Source organism: Microcaecilia unicolor, chromosome 14 (genome assembly GCF_901765095.1).
Source record: "Microcaecilia unicolor chromosome 14, aMicUni1.1, whole genome shotgun sequence".
Lineage (NCBI taxonomy): Eukaryota > Metazoa > Chordata > Amphibia > Gymnophiona > Siphonopidae > Microcaecilia > Microcaecilia unicolor.
The window spans coordinates 10,303,790-10,327,517 of record NC_044044.1 but is presented as its reverse complement, the minus strand read 5'-3'; the positions used below and the strand labels follow the sequence as shown (position 1 = coordinate 10,327,517).

Below are 23,728 nucleotides of genomic sequence, written 5' to 3'. Positions count from 1 at the left end.
TGTGGGGGCAGAACAGGGAGAGGTCTAATCCCATCACTAGTTACTGGGGTTCGACAGATGATGAGTGGGTTGAGCTCAAATTGATTTCTTCACTGGGCTGGGAAAAGATAATCCCCTCTGACTGGAAGGCCACTTTTATTTCTAATAATTAGCTAATTGCACTAGGCACTGGATCCTTCAGATAGGCATATACCTGTACTATGAAAATACCCACCTCTGAACGCAAACCCTGGGAAATGAATTGGTTCAGGTTCTTTTAACTGGTACCAATTATTTTAGAGAAAAACATAAAAAGGAAAATAAATAGCTGCAGTTTCTCATCTGTCCCATAAATAGTAATAGGGCAAAAAGAACAATTACTGCAAGTCTCATCCATAATATCGATGATAGATCACTTATGACATCACTATAACTTAAGAACACAAAGCTCTGAAAACATCCCTAGCTACCAGTATAGGTCAATGATAAGGTCACATAAGACCTAAAGATCACACTTTTGGGACTAGGGTCACCCAAGACCTAAAGATCACACTTTTGGGACTAGGGTCACCCTTAAGTACAGTTCCTACCACAGTCTAGAGATAGAAGGCCAAGAGCACAGAGTTGCAGGCTCACCTTGGAATGTGTTGAGCTCCTTCATAGAACATTTTATAACAAGTGTCTATGGGAACTGTGGCCAGATATGACACAGAGGGTGAGGGGGTCTTAGGTACTTAACACCAATTCAAAATGTGGCCTGTCTTCTGTGTGCCAAATCTAATGTCCGTGACATCACACTGAGGTGCACCTCTTTGCTCTCTTGGGGCTGGGGTTGCATCTCGCACAGGAATGCTACCAAAGGCTAGATGGCAACACAGAGATGCATGGGAAAGGATATATCATCAGAAAATGTCACCCAGTAGGATTGTGGCTTTAGATGGGGATAGTCAATGTTTGTGACGTAAGGGAAAGGGTCGGAGGGTCGCCAATGTCTAGAATTCAGGACAGTCATTGTGGAAAATTTCTCTTTCAGTCAAAAGAGATCCTTATGACCCACTTAAGAAGGAAGGGAAGATCCTGCTCCAGAACTTCCCTGCAGATACGACTTGTGCCAAAGCTCCTTTCAGTAAGTGATTGAGAACACCTGACAGCACTTCTAGGGAGAGAAATTGGCAGAGGAGAGAGCTCTGGATGGGTACAGGGACACAGACCCTGCCAACTCTAGGGCTGAAGAGCACAGGGGACAGGTGCAAGAACATAAAACCCATCACCTTTAGGTCTGGGGGCTTTGAGAATAGGTGCAGGGGTACACAGAGTGTGTTTTGTAAGACTTGGAGGAGGGAAAGCTGAGAGCTTGTCATCTTTAAGACTGGATGCTGAAAGGATGTGTGGGAGAACAGAGCAGATCATTTGGGAGGTTCACGAGGTGGGTGCAGGAGTGTAAAGCCTGCTCCTTTCAGTACTGCTAAGACTATGGGCCTGTAATCTCTAAAACTAAATGGCTTAAGGGATGAGGTCAGGGATATGGAACTGAGTTGAGGACAAAAAATGTCTGTTGGTGGGCTATGCCAGCACTGCTTCTTCCTTTTTTGCCTCCTGCCAGCCTCATGGAAGCAATACTACCAGTGGAGGGGTTTTGACATGGATTCACCCATTGCTGCACTCCTGACATATCCCTTAACGACTTACTATATCATCACACACCTGGTCCCTCAGCACTGTGAGTCCACCCTGCACAAGCATGTGTGTCTGAGCAAATATGTGCTATGTTTGTGTGTCTGTTTAAGAGGACAGATTTCAGTTTATCCTTATGCAGTATCCATTTGCAGCAGTTTGCAATGACAAAGTACACATGCATGCTTTCTCTTTGAAACTTGCTATGGGTACATAGTATCTCTAAACCAGCCATTCCCAACCTAGTCCCATCAGGTTTTAGGATATCCACATGAATATTTATGAGTTAGATTTGCAAACACTGCCTCAATTGCATGCAGATCTAACTCATAAATATTCATTGTAGATATCCTAAAAACCCGATGGGACTAAGTGTGCCCTGAAGACTGAGTTGGGAATGGCTGATCTAAGCATTAGCACCTGCTCTGTCTGTATTTTCTTTCCATAGAAAATAATTTGCATAGATTTGGAACTTCAATCTACATGTGTAGAAGGTGTGGTCTTTTGTCTTACCTAGGCGGTTGCTTAGTGTGTATGCAGAATGTGGATAGACCCTGTACATGAAAAAAAAAAAGATTTATTGGCTGGGAGCGGGGTGGGACCGGTATCCTCTGGGAGACCAATAAGCAGTTTCTACACTCTCTCCCTTATTCCACTCACAGTATGCCAGGCAAGTTGTTCTTAGCCATCTGTTCACTCAAATAAAGTAACTTCATGCAAAATGCAATGTAGCAGTAGTAGACAATAGCCAAAGGCAACTGAATTATGGCTAAATACTCAACTCCAAAGCCAAGAGAAGGTCCAAACTCCTCTATCTTATTAATCCTACTACTGTGTGTAGCAGGGAAGTCAGAACAGTTCCTCTTAGTAATCACTTATAGTTCCAAAAGTGGCTTCTCAGGAGCTCTGTGGCCTTAGATGGTAAAGTTTCTCCTTCAACCATGTGGATGTTCCTAGACGACCAGTGGATGGGCTGAAATCCAGGTTGCCTTTGCTGGAATAGAAACACAGATAGACGAGTCTCTCTTTGTATATCAAGAGGGATGGTGAGGGTTCCCCATGCCCATGCTCAGCCAGTAGGGCACATACTTCAGTGGCTTTCTAACACCTATGTACTCCTGGGTACTTTTTGACTTTCACTATATAATTTCTGGTCTATAAGGCCAGCTAAGCTAAGGTCAGAGGCCAGGAAGATTTCAGAAAACCAAAGACAGGATTTCAACAGTGAGTCAACGTTTTATAGTCATGGGAGTCTCCTAAATATGTTCCCTCCCTCTGATTATAATATTCCACTCCTAGCTTCTCCCTCTTTCTGGAAGAGGCCAGAATATTCATGAGTCAAGTGTTGCTCTACCTGCCTACCACTGAAGTCAGACAAGAGGTGAAATTCTACTGGTTAAGGTAGTAGCACTGAGAATTTAAGGAGGCAGCCATACTGCTAGATTTCCAGCTGCCTTACGAGTGTTATTTCTCTTGCCCTACCTAAACCAGCCCCTTGGAACACTTCCTCTCAATGTGATTTAAAGCATGGGACTTGGGGTGGAATATGCAAATTTTTAGCCACATGGCAATTTTCAGACAGTTAATTAGTTCAGATCAAATGCTTTTTGTCCATACAATTTGCTTAAAAAAAAGTGACATCTTTCTGTCTATCAGAAATAGGCGCATCCCATTTGTGCATCAGTCAATGAGTTGTGTATAAGGACCAAATGTATCGTGTACGTAGCAGGATAAGATTTGCATCTGATGTGTCAGCGATGACTACACAGGGCAGGTTGACTCTTCCTCCATCTCTTCTCTTTGCAGTCCCAGAGCTAAACATCCTGAACAAGCTGTCACTGAAAATCCACATCATTGAACCCTCCAAGGAGTTTGACATTGTCATGGTGTTCTGGGTATGGAGATGAGGGCCAATGTTGGGGGAGGGATTTAATGAAGTAAATTGCCTGGGGTCTTCATTCCATAAGGGCTCCATCAGACCTGTCGCTACCACCGGCCTGGAGGTGAAAAAAGCATGGTGGGGAATGGGATCTTTTGGATACAGTAGGAGAGAAAAAAATATCTGTGCAGGACCTGTGGGCACAATTAGGTCCTGTAGCAGCCTCACCTCTCACACATGTGTCCTGATAACTGTAAGCAGGGCTTTTTTTGAGGGGGTACTTGGGGGTACTGAGTACCAGCACCTTTTCTATTATCTGCTAAAGTTGACCCATGGACTCCAAGTTTTAATGAAAAAGCTCAGGCTCTACACACCAATTCTGCCTTGTCATAGGTTCTGTGACTAGTTGCAGGGGGCCAGGTTATTGTGGGGTGGGTCCCTCAGTGATCACCCCACCCCTAAAGGGTGGCCTAGCATTTGAGTACTGGCACCTTTTTTGCTAGAAAAAAACACACTGACTGTAAGTTTTTATGGATGACGACAGTAGGGGTGCTGCAGGATCTGTGAGCACACACAGGCCTCTAAGCCCCCAGTCCTAAAGGTGATGGGCTTTGTGTTCTTGCACCTGTCCCCTTCAGCCCTAGAGTTGGCAGGGTCTGTGTCCCTGTACCCATCCAAAGCTGTCTCCTACACCAAGTTTTCCCTTTTTCTGCTGTCAGGAGAGCAAGACTTGGGGAAGGGCCAAGAGTGAGAAGACTTGATGGGTAGTAGCAGAGCTGCCAAGTTGCCCAATTTTAAAAGGGAGACTTTTTGGCCACTTACACTCTAATATTCTGTGGCATTTTTAACCCCTGACTCTACCTATTGAAATCAAATCAATTCAGCAGGTTCTATTATGCATCTTGATAAGGATGTCAAAAGTCCAGGAATGGTTTAAAATCTGGAACTGAGTAATTGGGCATCTATGTACAAGGGAGATGTCAGAAGAAAGAATTGCAAATATGAAGGGAGAAGAGGGGGTAGAAGTGGTGTACAAATCAAATATTATTGAGTGAAGAAGGAGGGGAAGAAACACAAGGATGCTTATCTATATAAATAAAATCCCCCCTCAAACGTTCTGAAGCTCACTCCGTGGCAGTGAAGTACTGAACTCCTGTACTCTGTGTAGGCTAGGCTATGTGGACCACTCACTCTCACCCTCACTCATAGACCCGCCCTCAGCCACGCCCCATCTGCACATAAAAAGCAACCTCAACGTTCTAAACTTTGTGGCTTCAGAGTTCGTAAGTTCGAAGCTCTCTAACCACTTTTACAAACCATCTAACTCTGCCCCGCCCTCACGTCAAAACGTTATGACGTCGGGGGCGGGACATAATGAACACAACTACACTAAGCTACTGAAGCCCATTGCTTCATCTGTCTTTAAACGAGGCACGCATCACCCCCCCAAAAAAAAAAATCCACCCCCCTCTCACACATGGTCGTGCACATCACCCCCCCCTCCAAAAACGCCAAACCACTCCCATGCCTCCACCCGCCCAACGCCCCTCCGCTCCCCGACATACGCTCCGCCCATCCCCAGTACGTGCATGTCGGCCCCCCCTGCAAAATCGCCAACCCACCTCTACTACCCTCCCCTCCTCTTACTGGAGTCCCAGCCGCAGAACTGAAGGGCAACGTACTTCGGACATTCTGCTGCCTTCCATTGTGTTCGCTATGAGCTCTGTGCCCTGATTGGCTGCTCCCGCCCTCAAGGGAACACAACGGATTAAGGCACCAGAATCTCCGAACTACCTTGCCTTTCACTTCTACAGCTGGGACTCCAGTAACAGGAGGGGAGGGTATTAGAGGGGGGTTGCCGATTTTGAAGGGGGGGGGGGCCAACATCCACGTACTGGGGATGGGCGGGGCCTATGTCAGGTGGGGGAGCGGAGGACCTTGCTAGCGCCCGTTTCATTTCTCCCTGAAACGGGCCTTCATTACTAGTACATTTATAATAGAAAGCACTAGGTAGTTTTATTTAATATACAATACAATACCAAAGATGGGGATGGATAGTGAAAAGAGTGACAGGACAGTGAAGGGGTAATTTGCTATAATGGGATAATGAAGGGTAACTGCCCATCATCTTAGTTCAGGGGGAATGCTTTAGAGAACATAAAAATAGCCATACTGGGTCAGCCCAATGGTCTATCTAGCCCAATATCCTGTTTCCAACAGTGGCCAATCCAGGTATGAAGAAAAGAACCCAGTTGACCAGAAAGGCTCAACGGGAGAAACTTTTTGGAGCCCGTTCCAAATCCTCAACGTCAGTATTGGCATTGACATCAGCGTCGGCATTGATGTCAGGAGTTGCATCAGCATCAGGTGGATCAGTTCATGTGGCTGTGAGGCCCGTCTCAGACACTAGGAGTGGATGTGCATCAAATGAGTATCCACCTGCCTTGATGCTGACTGGTGTGCAGGGCCCACGGGACCGATCAACAGGTGACATGGGAATTCAACGTTGTCCTTGGCACCAAGAAGCGTCGATGACTGGCATCGGGCGAAGGCCAAGAAGCATCGGCATCGATTCCTCTGAACGCACGGTGCCGGGAGCTCTGGGGTACCAAGGGATTATGTCCCCGAGACGGGCCGACACCAGGAGGACTGCTCCCCCTCCATTCACGAGGTGCCAATGTGTGGATTTCCAGGCAGCCAGGACTAGGAACCCATTTTGACCCCGACAATTCAGAAGCCTGTCTCTGACCCAACACCCCAGCCTTTTACGATGGCCTCTCCTAGATGAGGAAGCTGTAGCAGAAGGCGCCCGGAGAGAGAATCCATAGCATCATTATGCTTCTTAATCTGATTAACGAGATCCTCTACTTTCTCTCCAAAAAGATTGTTCCCCCCCCCCCCCCCCCCCCCCCCGGCAAGGAACATCCGCAATCCGCTGCTGGACAGAATGATCCAGGTCAGAGACACGCAACCATGAGACACGCATCACTATACCTTGAGCAGCGATCCTGGATGTCACGTCAAAAGTGTCAAAAGTACCCCTAGCCAGGAACTTGTGACACGCCTTCTGCTGCCTGACCACCTGGTGAAAAGGCTTGGCCAACTCCGTAAGGAGTGCATCAACCAAGCTGGACAGTTGACTTATCGAGACCCGCAAGTGTACGCTCGTGAAGAGCTGGTATGACTGGATCTTGGCAGTGAGCATAGCGGCCTGATACGTCTTTCTCCCAAACGAGTCATGAGTCCTAGCTTCTCTGCCTGGGGGCGCCGAAGCATAGTCTCTAGTACTCCTAGCTCTCTTGAGAGCGGAATCCACCACCATAGAATTGTGGGGTAATTGGGACCTCATCAATCCAGGTTCACCGTGGATCCGGTATTGGGACTCAGCTTTCTTGGGAACCACAGGGCCAGACAGAGGGGCGGACCAGTTTCTCATAAGGACTTCCTTCAGTATCTTATGCAGAGGGACTGTCACAGCCTCTTTAGGTGGAGAATAATCCAGGACTTCCAGCATGTCAGACCCAGGCTCATCCTCAACCTCCACAGGGAAGGAAATAGCCATAGCCATTTCCCGGACAAAAAAGGAAAAAGACAGACTCTCTGGTGGAGTTAGTCTTCTTTCCAGTGGAGGAAAAGGGTCAGAAGGAATCCCAAAGGACTCATCAGAAGAGAAGTACCTGGGATCTTCCTCTGATTCCCATGAGCGCTCCTGCTCAGGGCCAGATGCACTAAACTTAACAAGCCATTAACAAGCAAGTAGTAAACCCTGGCATGCACTAAAGACTTTTTTCCGACGACGGTAGCAGTTAATGAAAACGGAATGCAGATGAGCAAATTGTGTAGAAACCCTATTATAATGAGATGCACTAACCTTTTCTGATTGCCTTAACGCTGGAAAATCTAACGAGAGATCTATACCTCTCGTTGAGGCTGCGCGGGATTGAAAAACTGCTACAAAAGTAAAAAAACAAAAAATCGGGGAAAAAAAAGTCAAGTGCTCGTCAGTGCAATAATAAAGACGTTTATTTTGGCCGCCTCCCCCCCACCCCCGCACTAATAAAAACGTCTTTTTTGGCAGTGTTTCACTAAGCTGAGAGACCTGGAAGTCCCTGAGCCAATCACAATGCGTTTAGCAGGGCTTGGGTATCGTTCTGTCTTTCTGACAACCATGACGCAGACAAAGCACACAGGGAGAAACCTCTACGGGAAAGCAGCACAAACAGAAAAGCAGATGCTGGCTGAAAGCACGGACCACCACTGACTAAGGAACGTCTGACTAAGGAAGGAATAAAATGACTTTTTATTCAGAGCACCAGAAACAGGACTCGAAACAGCGTTCTGGATAAACTGCAAGCGAAATGATGTCTTACGCAGTTTTCCTTGCGATTTACAAGCAATTAAGCACCAGCAAATACACGTCTCTCTTTTTTGCCTATAAAGAGATTGATTGTGACCCCTGAGGCAGGTGGGTTTCCCCGCCGAAACACGGCCAGTGTCGGGTTTTGTTTCTGGCGCTCTGAATAAAGTGTGACTAAGGAACATCTCCTGTGGTGGTCCATCCTTTTAGCCAGCCTCTACTCCTTTTCTGCTTATGCTTTTTTCTGACAAGGCTACCATGGTGCATTATGAGACCCTAGGCACTGATTTCAATAGTAGTACGAAGGATTACAAATACTATAATGCATTGGGATGTAACTTCAAAACCACAGCTAGACAAAAAAATCTCATTCCTGGAATTGGTTATCCTTACAGCTCTACAAGATTCTGGCAGAGGGGCATGGAGCCCATCACCTTGAGAAGGGGCCTTTGAGGGACAAAATTTACAGCAAGTCAAATTTGTGCTCATGTCTGCATAACTGAGAATCATAAGGCTCAGGAATCATAAAGCTGTGCAACTGGAGTTAGAATATTAGAGTTACCGAGTTCCAGGAGGGAGATTTAGGCTAGTCCTAGATTTCAGTCAACTTCATCAAGATGCATTATGGAACCTGCAGCACTGATTTCAATAGATTGAATCAGGGACTACAAATACCAGACTGCTTTAGGATGTAAATTTAAAACTATAACTGGCCAAAAAGTCTCCCTCCTGAAAGTGGGTAACTTGGCAGCTCTGGAATGTAAAGATACAGGTACGATGCTGACTAGTAGGCCTTGTGACTCATCCTATGATCTGCCTTCTCCTGCAGGAGCTTGCTGTTCTTTTACCCCATGTAACCTTTGAACTCCATTTTATTGGCAATGAGCTGCAGCAAACAGAAGATGAGCAACATTTCGTCCTGCAGAGAAAGGTGAAGGGCCATGTGGCATGTGACGGAGAGAAACTGACCTAAGAGTTAGAGCAAGGGGCTGAGAACTAGGGAAGAAAGGGTTGAAATCCTGCTTCTGCCACTGACACTTCCTGTGCACCTTGAGCAAGTTACTTCATCTCTCATAGCCTCAGATACCCACTTAGCTCTTTGGGAAAGGGACATACTTATTTTTATAGCACTACTGGCCATATTACAGTTAAGTATTAAGGGTTTGTCATTTGAGGTCTCCTTGCACAGCAAAGCCAGGAGCACTCTTACCACCTCACTGGTCATATTCAAAGCTAAACTGTCTCTACTGAATTTTTAAAATGCATCAGAATTTGCTCCCAAAAAATCCTCCCAGACATCCTTTCTTGTGATTTCTGCCTATGATTCATTCCCCATTCTAGATCTTTCATGTTCCAGTTCTTTTATTTAATTTATTGTTTCATAGTTTTCTCTCATCTTACGCACCGCACTCTAGGAGGCCAGTACAGAAAGTTACCGTGGGTGCAGGGCCAGCGTTAGGGGGTGGCAAACAGGGCAACTGCCATGAGCTCCCATACCATAGGGGGCTCCAAGTAACACAGTAACATAGTACGTGATGGCAGTGGCGTCGCGAGGGCAGCTGACACCCATGGCGGGTCGCCGCTGCGCACACCCCTCCCCCCCGGGTGCAGCACAGCGCACCCTCCCCCCTCCGGAGCGCAACCCCCCCCCCCCCCGAGAAGAACTTACCTGGAAGGCGGTGAGGGCGGATTGGAGTGCACGCCGCTGGGGGGTGTCGGCGCCTCGCTGGTTCCCTGCTCTCTCTGCCCCGGAACAGGAAGTAACCTGTTCCGGGGTAGAGAGAGCAAGGAACCAGCGAGGCGCCAACACCCCCCAGCGGGGTGCACCCGGGGCGGACCGCCCCACCGCCCCCCCTTCCTACGCCACTGCGTGATGGCAGATAAAGACCTGGACGGTCCATCCAGTCTGCCCAACAGTCACATTCATTATCAAATCCTATCCAAATCATTCTTGTCATTTGCAGGACACAGACCTTAAAAGTCTGCCCGGCACTGTCTTCACATTCCAAATTACTTTTTTCCGTCAAAGCTCTCTCCAGTCCATCCTAAACTGGATTGCTTTATGCGGAACTCAGACCATACAAGCCAGCCCAGCACCGGCCTTAGTTGATACAGCCAGAATTGCCATCTAAGCACCACTTGACATGCAAACACATATGCAACCCTTTAAGTTTTGTTTTTTTTATAACATTAATTTTCTAATTAGATCCTCTGTGTTCAGCCCACGCCATTTTGAATTCTGCCAGAATTTTTTCTCCACCATCTCCCTCAACTATCCTGAAGGAGGCATAGGCAGAAGGGGAGCTCCAGGCCTGCCTCAAGCTGAAGGAGGAGGCCTAGGCAAAAGAACAGCTTTCGGGTCCCCTCTCTGCTTTCTGCCCTGGGCTCCTGAATGTCTAAAACCACCTCTGCGTGGGTGGAAGTGCACGGTTAATGAGTGGTCTCTGTGCTTGTTAATGGCTGAACCAAGCAGAAAGTGATTTAACAGTTAACTCGCATGATGGGCATATATGGAAAGGAGGCCTTTAGTCAAGTCTCAAAATGGAAAGCTGTGCGCTGATGTCTGCTGCGCAAACACAATGCGAGAATGTAATGTAATCATTTATATGGCCCAAAGCGGAATATAATCAAAAGAGAACAATATAAACAACAAATAAATAAAGGCACTGTTTAAGCTGGAAGCTTGGAGGTGGGGCTGGGATTCCCTGCCTGGACGTTAGTCCCGTTGGTGATAAGGGGTGGTTCCCCCTGTGGAAGAGCTACGAAATGCGGTCTCGCATTGGGGAACTTTGGAGTATACCAACTATGTGGGTTTAATTTACCTATCCCTGGAAGCCTCCCACTTACCTGAAGCATTCTTTGGCTGCCTTTAAAGGTTTGACTGTGTGCAGGAGGATCACAGAAGATTTGTGTGACTTTGCAATTCCCAGTGTTTCTCTGTGGTTTTTTTTTATCATAGGGATAAGAACAGTGGCTTTATATTGCAGTGGAGTTTTTTTCTTTCTTCACTTGAGAACTTGTTGGATACAAAGATCAGCAATGTTCAATATCTGCTACAATTATTCAGAACTGGGTTCAGTGTGCCCTTGTGTTTTTTTAGAGCTCACTGACTGATCTTTATTGAGATTGTGCTCTGATGATACACAGAGACTGAAGAAACTGCAATTTAGGGTTTATGTTCAATGTTCTTTGTGGGATTTACAAATGTGATCAGGGTATAAGTCTGGTGTGGATGGCAGTGTGAGTGAGTTGCAGGGATACTATTTGGTAATTCTTTTGATGCACTGGTTTGTTTTCACTAATAAAGATTTTGTAATTTATATAGAACAGGAGTACTGTTTGTTGTTATTGTTTTAGGTACCTCCTATTATATATATATATATCCCCTATTAGGATTAAGATTTTAACTGTTTAAGTAGCGCCAAGGGCACTACAGACTGTATTTTCTTGTTACTATGTAAGCCGCATTGAGCCTGCGATGAGCAGGAAAGCGCGGGGTACAAATGTGATAAATAAATAAATGACTAGCATTTAGCACGCTCTAAAAATGCTAGCGCACCTTAGTAAACAAGGCCCTAAAAGAGATATTTTTTAAACAGATAAGTCTTCAACTCCTAATACATAGCCTGATAACTAACTGAGCTGTTTAAAATATTTTTATAACGAACACCCCATAAAGATGGAAAGTAAATTAAACATGTATCGGTAACTCTTGAAGTACATAAGTATTGCCATACTGGGACAGACCGAAGGTCCATCAAGCCCAGCATCCTGTTTCCAGCAATGGCCAATCCAAGTCACAAGTACCTGGCAAGATCCCAAAACAGTACATTTTATAATGCTTATCCTAGAAATAAGCAGTGAATTTTCCCCAAGTCCATTTTAATAATGGTCTTTGGACTTTTCCTTTAGGAAGCCATCCAAACCTTTTTTTAAATCCCGCTAAGCTAACCGCTTTTACTACATTCTCTGGCAACGAATTCCAGAGTTTAATTACACATTGAGTGAAGAAATATTTTCTCCAATTCATTTTAAATTTACTACTTTGTAGCTTCATTGCGTGCCCCTAGTATTTTTAGAAATACCATTTCCTAGTATTTTTGGAACGAGTAAACAAGCGATTCACCTCTATCCCTTCCACTCCACATTATTTTATAGACCTCTATCATATCTCCCCTCAGTCATCTTTTCTCTAAGCTGAAGAGCCCTAGCCGCTTTAGCCTTTCCTCATAGGGAAGTCGTCCCATCCCCTTCATCATTTTTGTCACCCATAAGCACCATCATACTGGGAAAAGACCAAGGGTCTATCAAGCCCAGCATCCTGTCTCTGACAGCGGCCAATCCAGGCTTCAAGAACCCGGCACCCCCCCCAACCCCCCCCCCAAATAATAATAATAATTTTTAAAATAATGTTCAATGGACTTTTCCTTCAGGAATCTGTCCAAACCCTCCTTAAACTCCGTAATACCAGCTGCTGTCACTTCATTCTCCGGCAGCGAGTTCCAGAGTCCAACTAGGCGCTGAGTAAAGAAAACCTTTCTCCTATTTGTTTTAAATCTACCATATTCTAGCTTCATCTTGTGTCCCCTGGTTCTATTATTGTTTGAAAGTGTAAACAAACGCTTCACATCTGTCCGCTCCACACCCTTCTCTGTACCTTTTCTAATTCCAGTATTATTAAGAAATGAAAACAAATCAACTAAATAAGCCGGGCTTGTGCCCTCAAAAACCTTATAAATCAAGCGCACCAATGTGAAAATCACATGAGCTTGCACTGGCAACCAATGCAAATGGATCAATGAAGGAGTAACCCTATCAGACGTCTGCAGGTGAAAGATCATTTTAGCTACAGTGTTTTGAAGAAGCTGTAGTTTAGAAAGAAGCTTTGCAGAAATAGTTGAATACAAACTATTGCAATAATCAGGGCTTTTTTTGAGGGGGTACTTGGGGGTACTGAGTACTGGCACCTTTTCCATTGTCTGCTAAAATTGACCCATGGTCCCCAAGTTTCAATGAAAGAGCTCAGGTTCTACACACCAATTCTGCCTTGTCATAGATTCTGTGACTGGTTGCAGGGGGTCTTGCAATTGTGGGGTGGGTCCCTTAGTGATCATCCCACCCCTGAAGGGTGGCCTGGCATTAGAGCACCGGCACCTTTTTGCTAGAAAAAATGCACTGGCAATAATCTAGGTAAAATAACATCCTTAACTAATAACAAAAAATGTTCTTCAAGAATAGTGAACGTATAAGACAAAGTTGACACAGCTTCAAAAATACCGAACTGGCAATACGATTGGCCCGAGGCTCAAACGATAAAATGGTGTCCAAAAGGCCTCCCAAAACTTCAGCTTTCAACAATAAACCCCCTGGGACTGTCAAAGACTCAGGAATATGTTTCAGAGAGCGACTTAACTAGAGCAAGCTTGTTTGGTTCTTGTTCAGTTTAAAGCTGTGCGACTTACTCTGAGTTTCTATTAACCCATTAATGCCCAATGTTCCCATAATAAGCCATATGGGAACAAATTGATTTGTTCCCATATGAGAACGTTGGGTACTAATGGGTTAACGTAATACTGTCTTTTACCCTTGAAATAGTGACACTAAAATCATCATCCACAGGAACAAGAAGCATATCATCCGCATACGAGTAAAATTCGACATTGAGTGCTGAAAACCATGTCCAAATGAGCTAATATATATTAAAGAGAATGGGAGGAAGTAACAAGTCCCGCGGTATTCCGGTCTGAGGTAGCATTAAAAGGAAAGGAGAGCTCTCCCAACCCCACCACAACATAGCTTTCTGCATTAGCCTCATGGCATCACCCAATCCCCAACCCCACCCAATCCAAACCTCCCCCCCCACACTGACTTAAAAAAATCCCTGGTGTCTAGTGGCACCTCCCATCCTCCCAACCTGACCTAACCCCCCCCCCCCCCCAACTTAAAATTAAAAAAATACCCAATATCTAGTAGTACCCCTCACCCCCAATCCAACCCCCCCCCCCCAACATTTAAAAAAATTCTCCAATCCCTCCCTCTGGCTCCCCAAAGTTCCTCCCCCCCCCCCATCACACCTTTAAGAAATAGGAGAGATGCCCATTTGCACAGTACTGCCATCTTGGAAAAAAGTAGAACCTGACCCCACATTGTGCATCCTGGATGCACCAAGAAGAATCAGTCTGCCAATTAAGGGAATATACCCCTTATTTATTTATTTATTTATTTTTTTAGTTTGGGTAGCACTGAGGCAGGAGCTCACACACTGACAGACATTTTGCAGTAATTTGCATGCTCATTGAATACTGCATCCCGCAAGTAATTCTTTGCAGAAAGCTTGCATTGGAAGCCATACAATCATCAGATCTAGCATAGCTTTCTGAATCGACTCTTAGGTGAGTAATAGTTAATTAAGCAAATCAAGATAGCATTGCATAAAATCAGAGAAAACGAAAATATATCATACATAAAATAAATATAACATAACTTCAAACACCATACTCAGTGAAACAACAAAAGTGCATATATCTTCTATTTTAATCAGACATCAAATACCAAAATTATCATCTAGTCTAAAAACAAATAGAAATAGCCCCCTCTTTCTAGATTTTGTGTGTGAAGGAACTGCCCAGAGTGTCGAACACCTCTTGACCCAGGGGCCACCCACGAAATTCTCAGATTATAAAGCAAATAAAATGGATCACGTATACCCACTAGTATAGTCACAAATTCAGAAGTGCAGGCACACTCCATGACATCAGTATATTAATCTCCTTCCCATCTTCCATACCTGAAGCCACACCCACTTCGGCAAGCACGCTCTTTACTTTTGGTTATATGCAATAACTCTTGGGGTCAAGGTCCTCGCAGATCTTGAATGGTTTGATTGACCTTTGATAGCATTATGTGACATTCTCTGCTACCACTGACCATGCAAGTTTGCAAGCTTTTTTTCAAGGGTGAATACTGGGGCAGATGCATCAAAATCCCGGTAGTGCACCGATCACTATTTTCACCTCAGTAAAAATTACTGAGCTGGAAATAGTGAACAATGCTCAAAAGTAACGAGATGCAAATGAGCTGCTCTCAAAGACAGCGAGCAGCTGGGCAGGGGGGAAGCCAATCGGTCACTTCAACATGCGCAGAACAGCCAATCACTAAGCGTGCTACAGAATCTTTCATACATGCATACTGTAATCCCTCAGGGGAGTGGAGGGAGCTTCTACTAGTAGCAGTTGGTCCTTCCCTGAATGCCTGTTCCTCTCACAAACATTCCATGCAGTTCACAAGGGCTCTCAAAAAGTTCAGGGTAGGATTCCCTCGCGTGTATGCACAAACAATTATCAGAAGGAGCCCATTACTCACAGTTTATAAGCTCCTCAAGGTGAGGGCATTGGAGCCGACTCTGTGGGTGCTTGAGCACCCCCAATATTGAGAAAATTCCTTGTATGTGTCCAGGGAGGGGTTATTTCCATTGGGCTTAGCACCCCCAATAATTTTGAAAAGTTGGCTCCTATGGGTGAGGGCCCCCAGAAAGGGCCCTTTAGAGCCCTTTTAACAGTTTATCACACTTCTGTCCACCATCAGTTCAGACAAATTAAGTCATTAAATTCCTCTATGCAATCAAATAGCAGCAAAAAATCACCTCCCTTTCTCCAGTTCACTTTAATAGCCCTAGAGCACCCAGGGCTGGCAGATCACCTCCCACTTCACAGCAAAAATCCTCCTGTGCTCTGACTTTATGTGCTGGAGATCTCTGGATCTGTAGTTTCCCAATCCATTATTATTGGTTCCTCTGGAAGTTCTGGAGGCAGACCTTTCCCCTCCTCCAAATATTCCATAGCTTCACTTTCTTCTGAGCTCTTTTTCAGCTTTTTGGACTCTGAGAGCTTTCAGGAAATCCTCCCCCCTCTCCTCACAGCTGGGAAAATTATATACTGTTTTCTTAACCAAGGGTATTGAGCTTCTTCCCTCCTGCTCCCTCTAGTGGAGAATGGGGAAAGGGGCCCACCTTTCCCTGAACTACTTCCCATCCTATCTTGGCTAAGAGTCCACCACAGATTTTCTGGCCTGCCTGTCTCCTCTAGTCTCCCAAGGGGCTCTGGGAATTGTAGTTCCAGGGGCTGCTGCTTCTTATTAGGGACTTGGTTATCAACCTTGTCACAATTCAAGCTGTGTGTAAGAAAGCAGTGTGTAGCTTTTTTTTTTTAATTGGTATATTAATCAATTTACAAGTCATAACACTTGATCAAGAAATTCAGAAAAGAAAAGCTTTACATCAGTAATATAAAGGCAAAAGAAAATACATGGTTAATCTTCTTTTAGACCACAATTAAGGGAGGTAAGTAACATACAACTCAGGAGATAAGCTACACAATATCAGTACACAGGTCACAAATAAACGCTATTCCCCACCCCTTTTACTTATTCTCAACTGAGGGTAATACAGTGTGAATCTTTTTCAAACCTATAAAAGCACGTAACTGTTCTGGAAGAAAAAAGACATATTTTATGCCAACATATTTAACAACACATTTGCATGGGTAATTAAGATAAATGGAAGCCCCCAATGCCAACATGTCCGTTCTTAAAACCAAAAAAGTTTTCCTCCTATCTTGTGTTTGCTTTGTTACATCTGGAAATATACAAACTTTTTTCCCATAGAACAAAGTTTGTAAATTACGGAGGGATAACCTTCTCACCGCTTCCAAATCTTGCTCAAACACAAATGAAACCAATAAGGTTGTCCTTTCCGATTCTGAAGATGATGTTTCCAAAAGTTCAGATATATTTAATGTCTTTCTTTCCTTGACTAAACATTTCCAGAGAATTCTCCAAGATTTTCTTATTAGGTAAATAGGGTAAATTTCAAAATTTCAAGCAAATACTTCTTTAATACTTCGAAAGGGGTAATACCCGGAGATTTTGGGAAATTCAAAAATCAGAGATTTAATCTACGATTATAATTTTCTATCTGTTCAATCTTACAATGTAATATCGTTTTATCTTTTACCACCATTGCGGCACATTCTTGCAAATTCTTTACATCTTCTTTAATTTTATCCACTTGAGTATTAAATTCCTTCTTTATAGCTACTAAGGAATTTGATAAAGTTTCAACAGTACTCACTAAAGTCGAGACTTTAGTTGTAGATTTAGCCACTGTATTATCCAACTGCTGGACAGCTTCCCATATAGTCTCCAGCGTTACCGACTCTGGCTGTTTTAATGGCGTCACACGCTCAGTCGAAGCACAGAAATGCTTCAGACCTCCCAATGGTCCCGTGTTCTCAATTCCTCGATCTGGAGGACTTCCTGCAACTTCTTCGGGGAGAGGTAGAGGGTTGAGCGGGTGACATCTAGCCCCAAGTCTCTGGGGTCTCCTCCTCCCGGAGCAACAGCAGGGATCTTCCCTGTGTTATGGGTGGGAGCTCTCCTTGCGAACCTCTCTATGGATTGCTGCTGAGGTGAGAAGGTCCTGGCCATCAAGGGACCGGCTTTGACCATCCCTTTGCGTTTTGTATGAGGCATTGAGTATGAAGAAAAGTTTGAATTCAGCGTTATCCACGAGAGAGTCAAACAGCAATCAGCAGCGTGCCGCCATCTTGACATGCCCCCCCCCCCTTCAGTGTGTAGCTTTTTAAATTATTTTAGGCACCACAGCTGTCTCCTCTGGTTTAAGCAGTACTCGCTTTCCTGGGTGTGCAGCCAGACCTGCCCAATCAGACCCTCAGCAGCAGTACAGCCAGGGAACCGGTGTAGACTCTGCAAGCAGGCAGGGAGGGAAGCAAGGGAGAGCGAGGTGAAGGAGAGAGCGAAGGGCTGCATGCCTGCTTGGCAAGCTGGGAGGGGTGGACTCTAGAGATGCCATAGCTCTCCTCAGGCATCAGGCAGCTGCATCCAAGGGTAGAATTTCAGCGGTAATGGGAAGGAAACAGCAGTACCTACAGCTCCTGACCACCCATAAAAATTCCATCCTAAAGGTAGGTGGTCTAGGAAAACAGCTATGCATCACTTGGAATGCACATTTGAACAGTAATTAGCTCATTAAAACAACCACCATGACCAGAAAAGAGCCCGCAGAACCCCTTTGTGCATTCTTTGCTGAACTCGTGTTCGCTAATGCAGCTAAAACCAGTATAAAAAGCACGTTGCTGGATCGTTAAGTTTTGTGCCTGGGCCTGAGTGTATTACTAAGTAGAATTAGGGAGATGAAACAAGAAGCCATTTTTTTTGGAGTTCAGACTGCACCAGTAGCTACTGTATGGGGCTGAGCAACCGCATTATTGTCCAGGGAGGGTAATTTGAATTGTGTTTGGCACCCCCAATCATTCTGAGAAGTTGACACCTAGGATAACTACTACAAAAAGCCAGGCAGGTGGCAGCAGCAAATGATGGCAACTTTTGTGCAAAGGGTTGACAGAAACATGCAGGCAAATTGGCAGATAGGAGGCACTGAACGGAAAATCACAGAAGAACCAGGACATTGAAGCAGAGTCCCATAATTTAGAGATGAGAGAATGTGAAAACCTGCAAATACAGAAACAAGCACTGAAAAGTGTAAATTGCAGCAGGTAGCATTTGGCAGAAACAGTGAAAGAAGACTACAGGCTTCGAAACCAATTCATGACACTAATGCAAGTAGGCAGAGAGTGCAATAAGTGTATAACTGAGAAACAGCAGTCACAGAGACGTTAAATTGGGTGCCACATTCATCTGAGCTGTATGCCTATGACTTGATGGAGCACAATCACCAAGCCAGGTCAGACCATATTGGCCCTAAGGCAGGCAGTCAGGCAGGAAACCAGCAATTGTATGAGCGATCAGTTTACTAAAAAGATAATGATTAATCAAGTGCACTGAAACAATACATCAGTAAAAAGGAAAACATGGAGGAGAGGACCCTGGCAGCAGCTCTGAAGACCTGGTTAGAATGTTGCTGCAGGAGACTGGTTCATAGAAAGGACTGTAGTTCCATGGTAGACCATCTTCTGAGCATGTAGAAGATCCAGCAGCAGCACCAAGTGGAGAAAAGAAAGAAAAATCAAGAAACTGTAGGGGCATATTTATCAATGTGAGTTACCATTAAGACAAGTTATATACCACTAACTGCGCTGTTGTGACCTCTTGGAAACTGCGTCTCATAGTGGGGGGGGTTTCGTCTCCTGCTGCCTTTTGGCTTTCACTTTTCCATCTACTGTTTGTCGTTGGAGGTGCCGGAGAATGAGCGGATCACTGCGCCGGTTGCTATGGGGGCTGGAGTGGACGGTTGGAGGGGCGGATTACAGCTTCATTACCACCATGCAGGATCGGCATGGTCTGTCCAGACGATTCACCTCGCTCCCTGACATTGAAGGCAAACGTCTCTCAACTAGTCTCGAAGGTACTACCACAGCTCTCCATTATAGACTGTCCTGCTGAAAGCTGTTAAACCTGTTTAATTATCCCTCTATAGACCCCCGTGGGATCCTTCCACACGGAGTTGTACAGAGGGTCTGTTCTTCTATGATCTTGTGGACCGCCTCCCTGAATTGCAGCGATACTCCTGCCCATGGGTATCGCTGTTGAGGAGGCATCAGAAGGCTTAGTTCAGATCTTATTCCCATGACCACAACTTTCTGTCATAATCATCTCAGCTTCAGGAATCTACCTCAGACCAGCCTATCTCAGATAACCTACTCCTAGGATTCATCATATAACCACCAGTCCTTCCTACTAACATCTTCATGGACCATTTTAGACTCTCTTGCCCTTTCCCTCTCTTCTTCTTCCCTTGTTCCTTCTATCCTATCTCATTTGATTGTAAATGTATAACAACTGATCTGGTGACCGCCTTATCATTACATTGTAAGCCACTTTGAGCCTGCACACCTGTGGGAAAAGGTGGGATATAAATGTACTAAATAAATAAATAAACTTGTGCAGTGAGACCTAGTTACTAATAACAGTAACATGACAGTATTAACACCCCCCTCCTCAGTATTTTCTCTATCCACTTTTCCTTTCTCCCACCTCCCCTGTATCTTAACCTTCCTTTCATGTCTCTGCATGTCTTTCTTCTCTCATTGAATCAGTAAAGAAGTGAGCTGCCATATCTGCTGTCCCTCCCTTGTCCTCTGTTTCTGATCCATTTCTGTTCACAAGACTCCCTCCTGCCCTGCCTTGTATCCTGACACAGACCTGCCATGTTTGAAAGTGTAGGGACTCCTATTCTGACCATCTTGGCAGCACTACATCCCTGGCTACACCTAGACTACAGACACTAACTCTTTGGGTGTACTGGGGTGCTTGAGCACTTCCAGTATTGAACAAATTTCGTTGTTGTGTTCAGAGAGGGACCATTTGTGTTGAATTTGGCACCTTCAATCAGCCTGAAAAGTTAGCTCCTGCTTAATACTCATTCTTATGGAGCACTGTACAGGCAAACAGCATACCTGGTTTCACAAGTGGTTGAAGGACTAGAAGATTTAGAGATTTAGGTCACTGACAGGTTGTTAATCTATTCTGGTTCAGTATTTCCAAAAGGATTCATTTTGTGCATTTCATGAAGCAATAAACTTCACTCCTAAACTGATATGTGGAGTACAATCTACCTCTCATATTCACTGAGAATGCTCATCATAGTATTTGCATCTTGAGGAATCCTATTGGTTTTGGAAACAGAAACTGAATTATTTACAAGCTGCAATACCTGTTAGTTTACTGGCATAGGAACTGCCCAAAGATTGCATTAATACATACAATTTCAACACCACATTAATCCTTACAAAACCCATTTGGAGATAACAAAATGACTGATGGTGCTAAACTCCACAAAAATTAGTCCTTCCTGAACACAGCGAAGGGGTTTGCTCAATACTGGGAGTTCTCAAGCATGCTCTGTACCCCTAGAGTTGACACCTATGGGCCTTGTGTTTAGATCATGTGACTGAAAGGTTGAAGAAAGGAAACATTTCAAGATAAGAACAGTTGTTCTAGGTGGAGGAGTGGCCTAGTGGTTAGGGTGGTGGACTTTGGTCTTGAGGAACTGAGTTCGATTCCCACTTCAGGCACAAGCAGCTCCTTGTGACTCTGGGCAAGTCACTTAACCCTCCATTGCCCCATGTAAGCCGCATTGAGCCTGCCATGAGTGGGAAAGCGCGGGGTACAAATGTAACAAAAATAAAATAGATACTATTGGAGATTCTACATGGAATGTTGCTATTCCACTAGCAACATTCCATGTAGAAGGCTGCGCAGGCTTCTGTTTCTGTGAGTCTGACGTCCTGCACGTATGTGCAGGACGTCAGACTCACAGAAGCAGAAGCCTGCGCGGCCACATTGGTGATCTGCAAGGGCCAACTTCTAGTGGAATAGCAACATTCCATAGCAACAGTGGAGGAGTGGCCTAGTGGTTAGGGTGGTGGACTTTGATCCTGAGGAACTGAGTTCGATTCCCACTTCAGGCACAGGCAGCTCCTTGTGACTCTGGGCAAGTCACTTAACCCTCCATTGCCCCATGTAAGCCGCATTGAGCCTGCCATGAGTGGGAAAGCGCGGGGTGCAAATGAAATAAAAAATAAAATGATACTCGAGTCTTGAGGTCCCTTCCAGCCTTGTTTCTATGACTCTACGTGACCTCCTGAAGTTCCTTCTAGCCCTATCTTTCTATGATATTAGATAATCTCCTGAGATCCCTCCTATCATTACTTTGCCATAATTCTCTAACTCTTTTACCTGTGGCAAATCTTACATTCTAATATTCTTCTCTGCATTTCCTCCAGAATTCACAGGTGATCAGAGCCAAGCCTAGCTTCACCATGAAGGAGAAAAGTGACAAGAAGAGTATTCAGGTCAAAGTGTATGCCAGAGCCTATCACATGCTACAGGGCCCCAAGCCTGACCTTGTTATCGGTGAGTGCTGTTATTATCTGGATCAAAGCTATGTATACTGACTGAAGAAATGAACATCGAAATTGAATTTCATTTTTCTCTCGAGGGCATTTAACATTGTAGTTTGGACACTATCGTCAGAAAACTATAGATCCCATTGAGCCACTATATGCCTGACTTTCCAGAAGCCAGTAGGGGACACTAAGATGGAGTCTTCTACGATGCCTTGTATATTTTCACATTCTGCTGTCTCAAAAATACAATTCAGAATGCACTAAAGTAGGAGTTTGTTTCAAGTCAGGGTAAACCCATCAAATTGATGTCTTGCAAGGAGCGTTTCCTAAGCACAGATCTATACAGCCACTCAAGTACCATCTATGCTACCAAACAGACTGTAAAAATATATAAAAAGACTGTCTGATTCTATTACTTGATATAACTAGGCAACCTTATTATATGTTTTTTTTCATAATTATGATTATAATGAATGATAAATGATATAATATAATTCCTGTGGTATATCTCAGTATTCTTTTCTTTAACTTGTAAATCCATAATGAACTATGTATAGGTATTTGCGGACAATAAGCTTTGTATAACATAACATAACATACAGAAAAGAGTTTGCAATACACACAAAATTATTGCCAGACGCGACACAGATCTGTGTTTCAGTTGTAAACGCTTGCATCAGTGGTCACAAAATCTAGCCAAGAAATGTTTCTGACTTGTGTATTTTTTTTATTTTTTTTTATTTCGGTTACATTTGTACCCCGCGCTTTCCCACTCATAGCAGGTTCAATGCGGCTTACATATTATATACAGGTACTTATTTGTACCTGGGGCAATGGAGGGTTAAGTGACTTGCCCAGAGTCACAAGGAGCTGCCCGTGCCTGCAATGGGAATCGAACCCAGTTCCCCAGGACCAAAGTCCACCACGCTAACCGCTAAGCCACTCCTCCAAATAGTTTCAATAAATTGGCATGTGTTGAGCAAACAATAGGCAGAACAATCTGCACACGCTTCCTTCAAGGGTTAACAAACAGTCAAACCATCATTGATTTTTTTTGTCAACTAATAAACAATTTTATGCATGTTAACTCACCTCTGTAGTTGGTTGGAATTTAATTGGTCCCCCCTGCTCCTGTTCTTTAGATTTGCATATATTCATAGTGTTTTTTCTCTCCTTTCCTTTTTTTGCTTTCTCTTACCAAAGAGACTGTATCAGGCGGCAGTGCTGACAAGTCTCATCCTGGGTCAGCACAGATACACCAGTGTAATGGGTCATTGCACATCATGAGCAGACTGCTGAAGTGTAAGGCTCATTTTGTACTGATAGCATAGATCCAGTACCGGTGTCCTCTCACTCCCCAGCTAAGCCTCAGTTCTCTCCTGTGCAGTGACTAAGGTACAGCCTCAGTTGCAATCAGTTCCGCGGAATGGCTGGCAAAGGACACTCTAGTCATGACCTGGTCTTAACACAATGAATCTCTTAGCACCCTACTGGTCTCATCCATCATTGTAGAGTAGAAAGTGTTACCATCGAAATAATACCTCCATCAATACTTCTCTTCAGTCAGTAGTAATAAGTTGAGGAAGCTACTGATATAGAGGGGATCACATGACTCACTGTTCAAGTAATACATGGTACTTGAACGCCCCCCCCCCCCCCCGTTCTTTTCATTTAAACTAATTTATTTCGTCCATCAGCCATCTCTTTTGGCTTTTCCTAATGTCTAAGGTAGTGATTCCCAACCCTGGTCCTGGAGGCACCTCAGCCAGTCAGGTTTCCAGGATATCTACAATAAATATTAATGAGAGAGATTTTGCATGCATTGCCTCCACTGCATGCAAATCTCTCTCATGAATACTCATTGTGGATATCCTGAAAACCTGAGTGGCTGGGGTGCCTCCAGGACCAGGTTTGGGAACCACTGGTCTAAGGTCTCTAGTAAGAAACCCTTGCTCT

General features: G+C 44.6%; 1 protein-coding gene across 1 annotated transcript in view; it reads left to right on the top strand.

The window, feature by feature from the left end:
* The window catches only part of ZMYND15 (zinc finger MYND-type containing 15), a 92,354-nt gene that overhangs the window by 42,237 nt on the left and 26,389 nt on the right, over nt 1-23,728 (top strand). The window contains exons 6-10 of the mRNA XM_030187919.1: nt 1,013-1,105; nt 1,583-1,699; nt 3,460-3,548; nt 8,719-8,820; nt 21,650-21,779. Coding sequence (XP_030043779.1) covers nt 1,013-1,105; nt 1,583-1,699; nt 3,460-3,548; nt 8,719-8,820; nt 21,650-21,779 — 531 coding nt within the window. The remainder of the gene's footprint in view (nt 1-1,012; nt 1,106-1,582; nt 1,700-3,459; nt 3,549-8,718; nt 8,821-21,649; nt 21,780-23,728) is intronic.